Raw genomic sequence first — 15,311 nt, 5'->3', positions numbered from 1 at the left:
AGCCCCAGTACTGGCACAAAACAAAACACCACAGATTGCATAATTTCATTCAGGGGAAATGTCCAGAATGGGCAAATCCATAGAGACAGGAAGAGGATTCACACTTACCAGAGGCTGGGATGGAAAATGATTAGGGATTGACGCCTAATGGGACAGTTTTTTTTTTAAGGGTGTGATTAACTGTTTTGGAATTAGACCATAGTGCTGGTTACATAGTCTTAATAACATACTAAAATCCACTTAATTGCATGGTTGAAAAGGGTAAAAAATTTTAAATTATATTTCCAAAAAAAAGGTGTCAGTCACTTATACCTATAAGCCTGGTTACCCAGAAGATTGAGATCTGAGTTTCACAGTTTAAAGCCAGTCTGGGCAGAAAAAAGTCCTCAATTCTCTATTTCTAATTAACCAGTTTAAAAAAAAAAAGCTGGACTAGAAATGTGGCTCAAATGGTAGAGCACCAACCATGAGTAAAAAAGCTCCATGAGACAATGAAGCCCCAGTACCAGCACAATCAACCAACCAACCAACCAATCAAAATCTATTTATTCTTCAAGGAAGAAAAAGCAGCTCATATCCAGAGGAACCAAAGCGGGCTGGAAGCTGACCACTAAAGAAGCTAACAATGGGAGATAAATGCTGGACAGGCCATGAAATGATGCTGGAGACCAAGTGCCTGGGATCCTATTTGACTCAAGTAGGAGCTTTGACTGTCCTCCTTCTGCCCTGAGAAGAATCCTACTCCACCTGCTGGATTTCTGAGTCCTGGGGAATTCCAGGGGCCTCTCTCAATTGTTTGTGCTTTATAGCCAGTCCAAGCTCACAGTCCATTTGCAAAGGCTGGTCAAACAGTCTTCCCCAGGAGGCCTGGGTGCTATCCCCTACACAAAAGGGCATTGAGATGGAAGCCTGAACCCAACATCAGAGAAGATTCTTATGCAGCCTGGCTGGGCCTCCCATCCACATGAATGGAAACTCCTAGAGACCAGTCTGCCTGCCCAGCTGCTGCCTAGGGCTGTGCTTTCCTGCTGGGCAGGCTTTGGAGAATAAACAAGGTTTTCAATCTACCAATCAATCAGAGGGCCAGCCTGCAGCCAGCCACATGTGACTTGCTATGGTGGAGGCAGGAGGAGATGCCATCCACCCTGCTGTGACAGGACTCAAGAGCCTGGGTGAGATAGGCATGAAGCAACTGGAGAGAAAAAGGCCACTAACCAAAGTCACTACTGGATGACTCAGCTTTAAAGATCTATGGAAATTCTGATAAGCAACAAACAGCAAAGCACAGTGAGAAAAGCATACAATGGTGGTTCCTGTGCGGGTCTTGGTTTAATCTACAATTCTACCCCTGACCACTTGGGAGGCTATGTATGATAAGAACACAACTCTATCTGGATATTAAGTAAGCATCTGGAAAATGTTCCCCATCCCTGTGAAACAAGGAATAAAGATCACACATACACAGCATCTAATGGTCTGTCTCCCATGGAATAGATAGATACTAATAAACAACTGTTATTAGTGTGAAGCTTTCTGAGAGAACTGGGGCTTAAGGTGGGCAACAAAGCACGACTAGCATCTGGACAAACAACAGGACTGATGGGTTGGGAGTGCTGCAAAAGCTCACAGATAGGAAAGAGTAAGCTATGCTTGGACAATAAGAAACCAACACAAGCCAGGTGCTGGTGGCTCACACTTGTAATTCGAGCTACTCAAGAGGCTGAGATCTGAGGATCATGATTCAAAGCCAGCCAGGGCAGGAAAAGTCTGTGAGACTCTTATCTCCAATTAACCTCCAGAAAACCAGAAGTGGCACTGTGGCTCAAGTGGTGGAGCGCTAACCTTGAGCTGAAGAGCTGAGGGACTGTGCCCAGGCCCAGAGTTCAAGCCCCACATCGACCGACCAAACAAACACAAGAGAAACTAACACTAGGGGCTGGGAAGGTAGCTCAGTGATAGAGTGCTTGCCTTGCATGCATGAGGATCTGGGTTCGATTCCTCAGCACCACATAAGCAGAAAAAGCTGGAAGTGGTGCTATGGCTCAAGTGGTAGAGCACTAGCCTTGAGCTGAAGAGCTTAAGGACAGTGCCCCCAGGCCCAGAGTTCATGCCTCACGACAGACGAAAAAGAAACCAACACTAACTGAATTAGTTTCTGGGATGGAAAGGAAGCAAGGCTGTGGTTGTGGGAACTAGAGGTGGATTGATGAGCAGAGCTGACGACAGATAAGGACTCTGAATTAGACAGTTTAGGAAGCTTGTGGACTCTCACTCAGTAAGCTAGGCAAAAACAGCTCCATTTGGCCAGTTACTAAGACGAATTGGGGGAGGGGAGGGTGTATGAACTGGGGCAAGCGTCACTTCCACTTCACCCTTGCAGCTCCCTCATCTGTAAGATGAAGTAATGGGTAGATCTGGGAGAATTATTTGAGCAATCCCAGCTCCTGTTTTGTCATCTGTAAAGTCAGCTATGTTATTTGCAGAGTTGTTATGACATATTAATGTGATCCTATAGCCAGTTACTAACAAACGTAGAACCTAGGTCTCCTAATTCTAAAACTCTGTAACATGCCTTCTATATCCTAGCATTCAAGAAACCCATGGGTTATACTCCAGCATTCAAAGACTTGTAATATTTTTAGGTAGCTCAAACAATAAAAGTCAAATTACAAGCCTTGACTCCTGGTCTCGCATAAAGGTTTTGTTTCAATCCACTGCAAGCTGCAAGGACATTTACATACATTCTGAAGAGAACTGCATGTTTTGGTTGCTCTGATGCCATCATTAATATCTTCCCATCCAGCCAAAATGATACAACAATCGATAAACAGACGGCCTCTCTTGAGGCCTGGAGACAGCCAAATGTATTTACCAGGCAGGGCTTTTGTTAATTAGATAAAATCCCTGGATCAATGTGTAGAACATTCACCTATGCTGGAGCTAAGCACATTCTGGACACCTCAATCTTGGCACATGAACAGCAAATGCCTCAAGCTGGGGCATGTGGGGCCAGGAACTAAACAAGCCATCAACACAAACGTAGAATAAATGTTTAGCCCTCAACAAAGTCCAACCCATTTTTTTCCTTAACTGTAAACCAAATCGGTTTTTTTCCAAACCAGTTTGAGCTGGTCTGAAGTTCTTTATTTTCTAAAAACTTAAAACCATAATAGAATCATCAAAAGAATCTAATTGATAATTGAGATTGTTTTTTCAGAGACAGCATGGTAGGTAAATAGGACTTAAGCATGTTTAAAATTGACATCAGGGAGTTGGGAATGTGGTTTAGTGGAAGAGTGATTGCCTAGCATGAATGAAGTCCTGGGTTCAATTCCTCAAGTACCACATAAACAGAAAGAGCCAGAATGGGCACTGTGGCTCAAGTGGTAGAGTGCTAGCCTTGGGCAAAAGCAGTTCAGGAACATTGCCCAGGCCCTGAGTTCAAGCTCCAGGACTGGTAAAAAAAAAAATAAATAAATAAAAATGACAATCTAGCCGGGCGCTGGTGGCTCACGCCTGTAATCCTAGCTACTCAGGAGGCTGAGATCTGAGGATCGCGGTTCAAAGCCAGCCCGGGCAGGAGAGACCGTGAGACTCCTATCTCCAATAAACCACCAGAAAACCGGAAGTGGCGCTGTAGCTCAAGTGGTAGAGCACTCGCCTTGAGCTGAAGAGCTGAGGGACAGCGCCCAGGCCCAGAGTTCAAGCCCCACAACCGACCAAAAAACAAAAAAACAAAAACAACAAAATGACAATCTATATATGTATGTGTTACACACACATTATCTCTTTTTAAAAATATAACTGTGTTATTATTAAAGGTGCTATACAGAGAGGTTACCATTTCATAACACATTCTCTCTTTTTGAGAAAGGGTTTTACTATGTAGCCCAGGCTTGCCTCAAACTTAAAACATTCCTGCCTCAGCCTCCTGAGTGCTGGGATTACAGGCACCACATCTGGCTCTATATTTCACTTTTTTTTTGTGGGGGGGGAGGGTTGGTCGTGGGGCTTGAACTCTGGGCCTGAGCACTGTCCCTCAGCTCTTCAGCTAAAAGCTAGCGCTCTACCACTTGAGCTACAGCGCTACTTCCGGTTTTCTGGTGGTTTATTGGAGATAAGAGTCTCACAGACTTTCCTGCCCTGGCTAGCTTTGAACCATGATCCTCAGATCCCAGCCTCCTGAGTAGCTAGGATTACAGGCATGAGCCACCGGTGGCCAGCTATATATTTCACTTTTGAAGTACATAATTCTAGCTTATAACTATTCCAAAATTAGACACCTGATTCCCATTTATTTAAATACCAAGAGGGCAGGGACTGTGGCTATCTTGTTCACTACTGCATATTTGGTGCTCAGCCACTCTCATTCTGAAAATCACTTGTGACTATATAATTCATGGGTTATAGGTACTAACATTACTTAGGCTCATGCAAGTAAGGCAATTTATGCATTGTTTTGACTCAAGTCCTCTTTTCTTACAAAGGGAGACCTGAGCTCTTCTAAAAAGCAGCAATGGCCTTCCTCACTGCTGCCACACTCCTTCCCTTGAATTCACTTCTGAGCTATACACAGAGAACAGGCTGGAAAGATGGGCAACTGAGAGACAGTCCATTAGTGTCCTTCCTGACCCTACCTGTCAGACACACCAAACAGCATTTCCCTCCTCTACAGCCATCATGCTGTCCCTCTCCCTATTTGCTGAGCCCACTGATATTTTAAGACTCTAACCAGGAATCATTTCCTCTAGGAAACTTTTCCTAATTCCCTACACTACTCAAAGATACCTTCTGAGTTCTTGTAGATCCTGAATGCCTGTCTTCAGCCAATATCACACTGCTGCCACAAGCTACCCAAACTCTGTCATCAAGGCAAGAATTTTACCTCATCATATATTCCCTGAGCTGATCATGGGACCCAGCTTACGCCAAGTAACAGTAAATGTTGGTCAAATGAACATTTGTGAAAAGAGAGGGCAGTTGGTACAGGTCCAAGATTGATACCACCTTCACTACAACCCCCTTGGACTGATTGATGACTAAACTGGGCCCATCTCCCTGAAGGAAAAGGGGAATGGTAGGAGTGTCCTCTTTCAGCAGCTGGACCTGCAGGGAACATGATCTCCTCTGGAGAACGGGAGGCCTTACTCTCCCATCTGACAGTCATGGCTCAGCCTGAGCTGAGGCAGATGTGTTGCAATCTGCCCCATGCCCTCTGTCTCAAGTGAGCAGTTTCACAGTCCAAAAGCCAAGCTCAGGTTTGGGCTGAACTTAGGGCCACCTGCTCACATTGCCAACTGGTAGGGTAGGGGGTGGCTTCCTACCTCTGGGGAGGGCCAGGGCTGGATAAGCTTACTAGGTGTAGGTGCCTCGGGGAGGAAGAGGAAATAACTGTCACACAGGGAAAAAGAGGGAAGAGGCAGAGCAGCCAGCCTACCTCTTGCTTTGGCTTAGCTTATCCCCTGCTCTGATAGGGACTGAAAGCAGGATCTATGCCACTCCATTGGGTAATTCTGATGAAGTCATCTTGACCAAGGGGTAGGGACCAGAGAAGGCAGAAGAAAAGCAGGCTTGAGACTGGGAGCACACATGAAAAGCTCCCACAGACATTACCCACACCAGCAAGAGTGAAATGTTTGCCACCATTTTTTTTTTTTGGTCAATCATGGGGCTTGAACTCTGGGCCTAAGTGCTGTCCCTGCACTATTCAGCCCAAAGCGAGTACTCTTCCACTTGAACCACAGCACCACTTCCGGTTTTCTGGTGGTTAATTGGAGATAAGAGTCTCATGGATGTTTGTTCCTGCCCGTGCTGGTTTTGAACCTCAATCTTCAGATCTCAGCCTCCTAAATAGCTAGGATTACAGGCATGAGCCCTGGTACCCAGCTGCAACAATTCTTTGAGTCACATATATACCATGAATTCCATCACTTTCTGTAGCCTGCATATATATGTTTAATGGCCACTAGAAAAACATGAATTTGCTGTGCCTAGTGGCACATGCTTCTAATCCCAGCACTTGGGAGGATGAGGCAGAAGGATCTCTGATTCAAGTCCAGCCTGGGCCACATGGCAAGTTTAAAGCCAGATATAATGAGCATTCATCTTTAAAACAAAACAAAACACACACCCAAAAAACCCACTTGTGGGGGAGGGGAATATTTCAATGGACTAGGATTAAAGATCATCTCTCCAGGTGAGTCAAGTGCTTTCCTGAAAGAATGCTATATACATTGGGGGGGGGGGGGGGGGGAATGGGACACCACAAGATGACCACAGCCCCTGGGGGCAGGAAGGAGGACAGTCCTTGGCAGTACTGACAGGTGATTCTAACATTAGCCTGGACCAGTTTCTACCCTAATGCTCCTGCCCAACACTCCTTTAATGAAATAAAGACAGGCGCATCTGTTTCTGGGGGATGAAGATGCCACACACAGCCTGCAGTTATGAATGGCTCTTATAACAGGAAGATGACATCTGTGCTTGGTTTTTAAGATGCATCATTGCATGTTTATTAAACTATTGCTCCATCTTATTTATTTGGCTACAAAACAACTCCCAGCCCATACTTCCAAAAGTGGTTTATTAAAAACTAAGCCTTGAACATTAATACTCAAAAGCACCCTTGAGAATCAATAATAATGCTGCAGATAAAATGAAAGGGAATCAAAGCAGTAAGTCTTGGTGGAGCTGTGGTTGCCTTTCAACACTTTTCTTGTATGTTCAGGCAGCCAGAGTAGGAAAGACTGCCATGGGTCTGTGGCATAGACAACCACTCCAAACATCCTGTCTTTAGACTTCCTGTCTAAAATATGTATGCGATGCCATGTTGTAGTACACACCTAAAACCTCACTGCTCAGGAGGCTGAGACACCAAGATTGTGAGTTTGAGCTACGGGAAAAGTTATATAATCAGTTCAAGGACTGCCTGAGCTACACAATGAAACCCTTTCTCAAAACAAAACACAGGGCTGGGAAGGTGGCTCAGTGGTAGAGCACTTGCCTTGCATGCATGAGGCCCTGGGTTCGATTCCTCAGCACCACATAAGCAAAAAGGAAAAAGCCAGAAGTGACGCTGTGGCTCAAGTGGTAGAGCACTAGCCTTGAGCTGAAGAACTGAGGGACAGCACCCAGGCCCAGAGTTCAGGCCCCACGACCGGACTCCCCCTCCCCCGCCAAAAACACAAAAACAAAAACACAGGGAGTGGGGAGCTAATGGCTCACTCCTGTATACCTAGCTGCTTATGAGCCCAAGATCTGAGGATTGAGGTTCAAAACCAGTCCAGGCAGACAAATCTGAGACTCCTATGTCCAGTTAACTAGCAGAAAACTACAACTGAAGTCATGACTCAAGTTCTAGAGTCACAGCCTTCAGCAAAAATCCTAAGTGAGGCTGGGAATGTGGCTTAGTGATTGCCTAGCATGCATGAAGCCCTGGGCTCGATTCCTCAATACCACATAAAGAGAAAAAACTGGAACTGTCGCTGTGGCTCAAGTGGTAGAGTGCTAGCCTTGAGCAAAAGCAGCTTAGGGACAGTACCTAGGCCCTGAGTTCAAGCCCCAGGACTGGCAAAAAAAAACAAAAACAAAAAACAAAAAAAATCCAAGTGAGAGCACAAGGGCCTGAGTTCAAGCCTCTGTATAAACACAGAGAGAAAGGAAGGAGAGAGAAAGGGAGGGAGGGAGAGGAGAGGAAGTAGGAGAGAGGAGAGAGAGCAAGAGAGAGAGAGCATGAGTGGCATGTATGTGTAGGCAAGACAGAGAAGGAGGGTATTCTATGGCCACCTAAATCTATTCAAAGAGCCAGAGAGGCCATAGTGAGGCACAAAGTGAGTCAATAGTTTCTCTAATCAACAGCCTCTAATAATCCTGTGCTGGTCCCAGTCTTAACACCCATCCCAGAAGCCTCTGTCCTAGCCCTGGCACCAGGCTGAACCCAGATAAATCCTGCCTCTACTCAATAACCAGCCTCAAACTTAACCTCCAGAAGTCCAAGGGGACTAGTTGAGCCAGTGAGGTTAGAGAAGTGAGTCTGCCTTCTGCAGGCTCAGCATGGGTGCCTCAGCCCGGGAGGCAGGCCTGTCTAGCACAGGTAACCTTCTGGCCCAAAGGTCGCTTCTACCTCCTCTTAAATCCCAAAGTGCCTCCAGCAGAGCCCACCAGCAACCTGATCCAGACAGCAAGCATAACACAGGGCCACTTCCACAAAGAATAAGAACAAACTGGAAGATCCAAAGGACCCACAGGTTATGGTGTGATCTATGGATACCTGGAGGTTACCCCCCTGCCAAAGCACCAAGGTGACCTGGCCAAGGAAGTCCAGGTGACTTTAAGACTACAAAAAAGGCAAAGGGAACAGTTTCTGCATAGGGCAGAAACTCTAGACAGAGTTACCACAGGATTTTCGAAAAGGGGCTTACCTGGCTTAGCCCTTCTTGTGGGCAGAAAACAAGGCTGGGGCACTGACACTCACCTGGTAACTTCTGGTACATTGTTGGCTCGAGCAGCTTCCATCAGGGCTGCATCTGAAGAGAGAGTGGGCACTGGTCAGACCCCTGCCAGGACCCAATCATCAGAGCTGCTTGATGGGCCCAGCAAGATAGGGCCTGCCCTCTGCAGGTGGAAGCACTTTAGAAACACAGGCTTTAACAAGAGAAATCATGCCACAGAAGGGTAACCAGCCCTTCCTAATTAGTACCAAATTCTCAGTACCAAATCAGTACTCCATTCTCTGACCACAAAGGGAATGCAGCACAAATATGCTCAAGGCTAGTGCTCTACCACTTGTGCCACAGCTCCACTTCTGGCTTTTTGGTTAGTTAATTAGAGATGAATCTCCGGGAATTTCCTGACTGGGCTGGATTTGAACTGTGATTTTCATATCTCAGACTACTGAGCTTATAGGTGTGAGCCACTAGTGCCTGGCTTGGTACTGAATCTGAGGTCATGGGTTACAGAAGGAAGGAAAACGATGGGAAAGAAAGGTGGGGTTGTGGGTCTCTACAAATGGAGATGGAGAGCCTAAACTAGGCAACATGGAGAGACCTAGCTCCAACCCACTGCCACCTCCTCACCACACAGGGGTGGCAGTGCTTCCTGCTCAACCACAACTTCTGCACCATAAAGCAGAGAAGATAAGCCCTTGCCTTGCGGGCCTCACGAGGATGCCTAGCAGATAAAACAATGGCTGAAAAGTCTGCAAACTCCTAGGTGCCAAGAACCACAGACCCACAGAAAAGCAAAGTCACTGGCACCACCTTGTGGCCATGAGGAATAAACTGCCTGACAGAAAAACTCAACAGCAGAAGCAACAAACATCCAACCAAAAACACCTCCATCCATGCCCAGTTTGTTCTGATAACAGTGTTGAGCACCAAATTGACTCTAATAGAGCCCTGCCTAGGGAGCTCTTCCTCCAGTCATACTCACCCAGGGAAATTAAAGGAGGCACTGGAGAGGAGGCCCTACCTCCAACCCCAACTCTAAGCTCCAAAACTTCTGTTTCCATATCTGACCACCAGTATTGTACCTACAATCCAGTTCTTTTCAGACACTGGTGCCTCCATTCCACCTCCTGGCCTAAGCCTCAGTGACAAGTCCTTCCTGCTTACCAAACCTGCTTATTTTTCAAGTATACATCCAATTATGCGCAGGCAGCCTCCAGATGGCAGAACAACCTCTTCAAGATGGTTTTATCCACTCTCTCCTCATTATGAGGGGACAAAAAGGCAGCTTCTACAAGGACACAGGGCAAGGAAAGAGCTGAGATTAAAACCAAGGCCTCCTCAGGACTGGGAATGTGGCTGGCTTAGTGGTAGAATGCTTGCCTAGCACCCATGAAACCCTGGGTTCGATTCCTCAGTACCACGTAAGCAGAACAAGCCAGAACTGACGCTGTGGCTCAAGTGGTAGAATGCTTGCCTTGGGCAAAAGCAGCTCAGGGACAGTGCCCAGACCCACAGTTCAAGTCCCAGGACTGGCAAAAAAAAAAAAAAAAAAGAAAGACAGAAAGAAAAGAAAAGAAAAGAAAAGAAAAGGCCTTCTGACTCTTTCCACTATACCACATTAAGGCACTCAGTGTAAAACCCCAGGTCAAAACCCTATGTCAATGGGCAGAAGTGAGGACAAGGCAGAGGAGTGGGTCCTGCTCATGATATTGGTCATTATTTTAGTAAGTGGGCTTTGCTGAAATTCACAAGCTACAAAATCCAGTCTGGAACCTCAGGAACCCTTTAGACAACACTTTGGACACCTTTCTCCAATTCATCCAAACTCACTAGCCTCTAGACAGTCCCTGCTTATAAACCTGTGGCAACTCTATTGCCTCTGGAAATTCCAAAACATCCTACCTGGCATGCAGTCCTACGGCATCTGCGGTCATTTTCTGAAGATTTCTTCCTTCACCCAAGCAGGCCATTCTGCTACACACACAAGGCTGATAGCACTCTAGCCCTTGTATAGAATATAATCTAACATTTCTAAATACTTATTATGTTCTAGTCACTGGTGAGCAAATGATGTGTAGCTATGAGGTGCTTTCTGGTATCAAAGGTAACTTTCTGGTATTATGAGTAAAACCCATAATCTGCTCTCATGGGACTCACAATGTGTCTTTCCTTTTCATCCTTCAATCCTCAAGTTCAAAGCTAGGCACCAGTGGCTCACGCCTGTAATATCAGCTACTCAGGAGGCTGAGATCTGAGGATTGTGGTTCAAAGCCATCCTGGGCAGGAAAGTCGGTGAGACTCTTATCTCCAATTAACCACCAGAAAACCAGAAGTGGCACTGTGGCTCAAGTGGTATAGCGCTAGCCTTGAGCTGAAGAGCTCAAGGACAGCACCCAGACCCAGAGTTCAAGCCCCCCCAGCTCCCCACTCCCCCAGAACTCAAGTTCAGGCTGGTGCCAGTGACTCATGCCTATAGTCCTACTCAGCAAGCTGAGATATGAGGATTTCAGTTCAGAACCAGCGTGGGCAGGAAAGTCCTTGAGACTCTTATCTCCAATTAACCCCCCACCCCCCCCCACCCAACACACACAAACACACACAAAACAACACCAACAAAAAACAGAAGTGGAGATGTGGCTCAAGTGGCAGAGTGCCAGCCTTGAGTAAAAACGCTAAGGAACAGTAATAGGCCCTAAATCCAAGTTTTAGTACAAGCACATACACTCACATACACACACAACCAAGTTCAAATTCCCCATCCTCCAAAGTACTCCAATACTCTGGGCAGGCTTTCAAGATCCAACCGGCCCACTGATCCTCTAACACTACACTTAGCACTAGTCGCTAGCTCTGCATGTCAGCACCTTTCCTTGGCTGACTGTGTTAAGAGAGGACTTCTCACATACCTAATCCCAAATTAGGCATAACAAAGGACCCCCAAAATGCTGAGAATTATAGAATCACAGAATGCATACTCTAGAAGCATCCCCATAGTCAATTTCAATATCCCCACTTCAGCTGGACTGGTGGTTCACACCTATAATCCTAGCTACTCAGGAGGTTGAGATCTGAGGACTGATATTTGAGGCCAGTTTGGGCAAACAAACCCTCAAGATTCTTATCTCCAATTAACAAAGAGCTGGAATTAGAGGTATGAAAAATCTGAGTGAGAGCACAAGGACCCTGAGTTTAAGCACCAGCACTGACACAAAAGGAAATAAAAAACTTAAAAAGCCCATGGGCTGGGCATGTGGCTTAGTGGTAGAGTTCTTGTCTAGCATTCATGAAGCCCAGTGTTTGATTCTTCAGTACTACATAAACAGAAACTGAAAAAGCCAGTAATGGCACTGTGGCTCAAATGTACAGTGCCAGCCTTAAGCAAAAGAAGCTCAGGGACAGTGCCCAGGCTCTGAGTTCAAGCCCCAGGATTGGCAGAAAAAAAAAAAAAGCTTACAAGTCCAAACTCTTAGCCTTGTACCAGTGGCTCACGCCTGTAATCCTAGTTACTCAGAAGGCAGAGATCTGAGGATCACGGTTCAAAGCCATCCCAGGCAGGAACCTCTGTGAGACTAATCTCCAATAAACCACTCAGAAAACCAGAAGAGGCATTGTGGCTCAAGTGGTAAAGGGATAGCCTTGAACTGAAGAGCTCAGGGACAACTCCTAGGCCCAGAGTTCAAGCCCCACAACAACAACAACAAACAAAGTCCAAACTCTTATTTTATAGAAAGTTAAGTGAGGACCAATGAGGAGTTAAGACTAAAATTAAAGCCCTTTACAGCTGGCCACATCTTCTGTGTAAAACAATACTCAAAAATCTGGGAGCTTAAGACACATGAAATTCCTGGACATCATGCCTAAGTATATTCCTTAAGGACAACTGAAGATCCAAGTGGCTGGGGTCACACTGGCCACAGAGCTGGCCTTCTGCGTCACCCTCCCAGCTCCTGTTCAGCTCCACACACCCAGCTGAGATGCTGAGCTGGGTAGGCTAACTACAGTGCACCCTATCCCACTGATCTAGGCCTCCATGCATCCAACTTCTTTCTCCTGCCAACTATTCCAAGTGGCCTGTTCAGCTTAAGCCTGAAACTAGATCAAGAATCAAGAAAAGCCAAAACCTTAGAGGTTGTTAGACAGACCCTGATGCGCAAAATAACAATTCTGTAAGAGTACTGAGAAACTTCGCTAAGTATGTGGAGACTAAGTAAGTGGAGAAACTGAGGCTAGTGAAGTTAACCTGAAAGTTTGTAGTCCTTACCCTTGAAAGTCACCTACAACTTCCTATAGACTTCTTTAAAGATTAACAGGCCAGGGGCTGGGAAGGTGGCTCAGTGGTAGAGTGCTTGCCTTGCATGTCTGAGGCCCTGGGTTCGATTCCTCAGCACCACATAAGCAAAAAGAAAAAAGCCGGAAGTGGCACTGTGGCTCAAGTGGTAGAGCACTAGCCTTGAGCTGAAGAGCTGAGGGACAGCACCCAGGCCCAGAGTTCAGGCCCCATGACCGGACCCAAAAAAACAAACAAGCAAAAAAAAAAAGATTAACAGGCCAGGTATAACAGGACTCTCTGTAATTAGATATGCAGTCCAGAGTCACAATTGTTCAGATAGACAAACTGATGTCCAAAGAAGGGAGACTGACCTAGGATGAGTGGGTATTCAACATAGCCGTCAGCCCTCAGGTTCAACACCCTACCCCTGTTACCTGACATCTGAGTCCCTCCCCTCCAAGGCTGAGTTTATGCGGGTCTGAATTTTAAGCCCCACTCGCCTTCCGAAGAGGAGTTGTCAGGACACTCTTGCTACCCTTATACCCTCCCCGAACCCAGATTGGCACCATATTCACCCTTGCTGTTCGGATTCTTGGTGTAGCAATCAACCACCAGCGCCATAGCCAGGGCCCACAAGCCCACCGCAGCTCTGCAAGGGACCCCATTCCAGCTGTCCTGTCCCGTGAGTATTTCTTCAGGAATAGGAAGGCGTCCCCACGTGGCGGCAGCCAGGCACTGGGTCTCGGAGCGTCCTCCCAGGGGCCCCGAGGGGGGTGCCCCGAGTCCGGGGAGCAAAGCTGACAATGTTAAAGGGCGCCCCCCGGCGGACGCTCTCGGCCACTGAGGTTCCCCGCAGTCTCCGGTGGTTACGCTCCGCCTGGAGGCCCCTCCAAGGCTCTGAAGCGACGAGGACCTAACAAGCCGGAGGAGGAGCCGCGGCGCCGGCGCCGACCTCCTCAACATCTGGGATGCCAGCATCCTGACAGCAGCCTCGATTACCCCCTGGTGCCGGCCCCTGTGCTGGCCACGACTAACATGGCTGCCGCGGCGCGTTCGAAGACGCCGCGAACAGGGTGGGACTGTGCACTACCTCACGGGAGTGGTAGTCCGCAACCCTAGATCTTTCCGCAGCTGGAAAACAAATGAACTACATTTCCCAGGAAGCAGCGGGATTGCGTCATAATGACCGCGCGCTTAGGGGAGCCCGGGGCATATTGGGAAATAGAGTTCAGAAGGAGGGGCGTGGCAAGAAGGAAAGGATCAGCTGCAGTGTGCTGATTTAAATTCAAGTACTAGACCTTCCTCAGTTTAAACACCCTAAATTAATCCCTGCCCCGCCTTATTCGCGGATTTAGTAAACACTGTTTTGGCTAAGCTCAGTAAGAAACAAACAGAAGATATCCAATTGTTTTTCAAAAGCAAAAATTTTAATTCCCACATTTGCATTGCAATTCAGTTGACACTCAGAAGCTCTCCGTCCTACACATAAAGTTTCTGACTTGAGTGAGTTGAACTGGATCTTCATCGGAGGCATGTTAGGAAACATACTTATTTCTTTAAGTTCATGTCTTATATCAGCCTGGGATGACTTTCCAAAAAGATGTCTAGGCTACACCTAAAATAAGAACACTTTTTCTTTACCCACACAACTGTCTTTTGGTTGAAGAATTTGACTCTTGCTCTTGCTTTTCTAATTATGTTATTCTTGTGGGTAGTGTAAAGTAGGAAGGTAGCCGATGAAGAGAACACCAGGTGCTACTCAGGCAGGAAAAGAAGTTAATTTACAGAACTGCTGCCCCCACCATGCATGGTGGAGAAGCATGGCTGAAAAGGGAAAGGGGGGGAACCCACTTGGGGGTGGGGACCCACCTCAGGGCCAGGACTTATCTAGGCCAGGACAGAAAGAGGTCTGGCCAGGTAGGAGAAAGGTGTGGCCACACTGGATCAAGATCTGACCTCAGGGTCTAGGACCCTCTTAAGGTCTGTTGGGAGGCATGTGATCAGCGATAGCCCTGGATGTGGCCTAGCAGGAGGAGAAGATGACTGCTTCCAGGTCTGCCAGTTACCTAGGTAACAGATCCTGGGTGGAGACTTAGCCAAGAGGGAGGGAGGTGTCCCTGTGCAGACCTAATATTCCAGCCTTTAGATAATTATGAAAAAGGGGGAAGATTCTCTCTGGCTACTTCCTGCTGGCAAGGGGCTTAGACAGTAGGGGTAGAAGGCTGAGATGTGGTCCTCTCTGGGAGAAGGCAGCAGGCTGCAGCTGTCACTTGGGCGTTGAGTCATTAGATGAAGTCTGGAGGGGGCAAGTCTCTTGGATGAAGTCTGGAGAAGTCTCATGAGGCATTGAGGGACTGAAAAAAAAAATACTAGAGAGCAAATAAATGGCAAAAGGAAGGACTTGGGGCAGAAAACGTTGGTAGAAATGTCCCTAGCTACTTCTGACATCTGGCGACTAGGTAGAAGTCAGGTAACAAAGGCAAGAATATAAATTCCTGTCCAGTGAAAGGTAGACAGGTATGGACATTAGATGGGCAGGATTCTTACTTCTGTTGACCTAAAATGATGCCGAAACCTGGGTTTAAGATATATTA

General features: G+C 46.9%; 1 protein-coding gene across 2 annotated transcripts in view; it reads right to left on the bottom strand.

The window, feature by feature from the left end:
- Positions 1 to 13,775, bottom strand: part of Clpb (caseinolytic mitochondrial matrix peptidase chaperone subunit B) — a 130,318-nt gene extending 116,543 nt beyond the window's left edge. The window contains exons 1-2 of one of the 2 annotated variants that reach the window (XM_042689436.1): positions 13,293 to 13,775; positions 8,474 to 8,525 (exon numbers count right to left, since the gene is read on the bottom strand). In XM_042689436.1, the coding sequence (XP_042545370.1) occupies positions 8,474 to 8,525; positions 13,293 to 13,695 (455 nt within the window). In that variant the 5' untranslated portion in view covers positions 13,696 to 13,775. The remainder of the gene's footprint in view (positions 1 to 8,473; positions 8,526 to 13,292) is intronic. The other variant, XM_042689428.1, reaches the window with a different exon arrangement.
- Positions 13,776 to 15,311: the final 1,536 nt, after the last annotated feature.

This window comes from Dipodomys spectabilis, unplaced genomic scaffold (assembly GCF_019054845.1).
Source record: "Dipodomys spectabilis isolate Male_0828 unplaced genomic scaffold, ASM1905484v1 ptg000003l, whole genome shotgun sequence".
In the NCBI taxonomy this organism is placed as follows: Eukaryota; Metazoa; Chordata; class Mammalia; order Rodentia; family Heteromyidae; genus Dipodomys; species Dipodomys spectabilis.
Note: the sequence above shows the minus strand (reverse complement) of the source record. Positions and strands in the feature narration are given on the sequence as shown.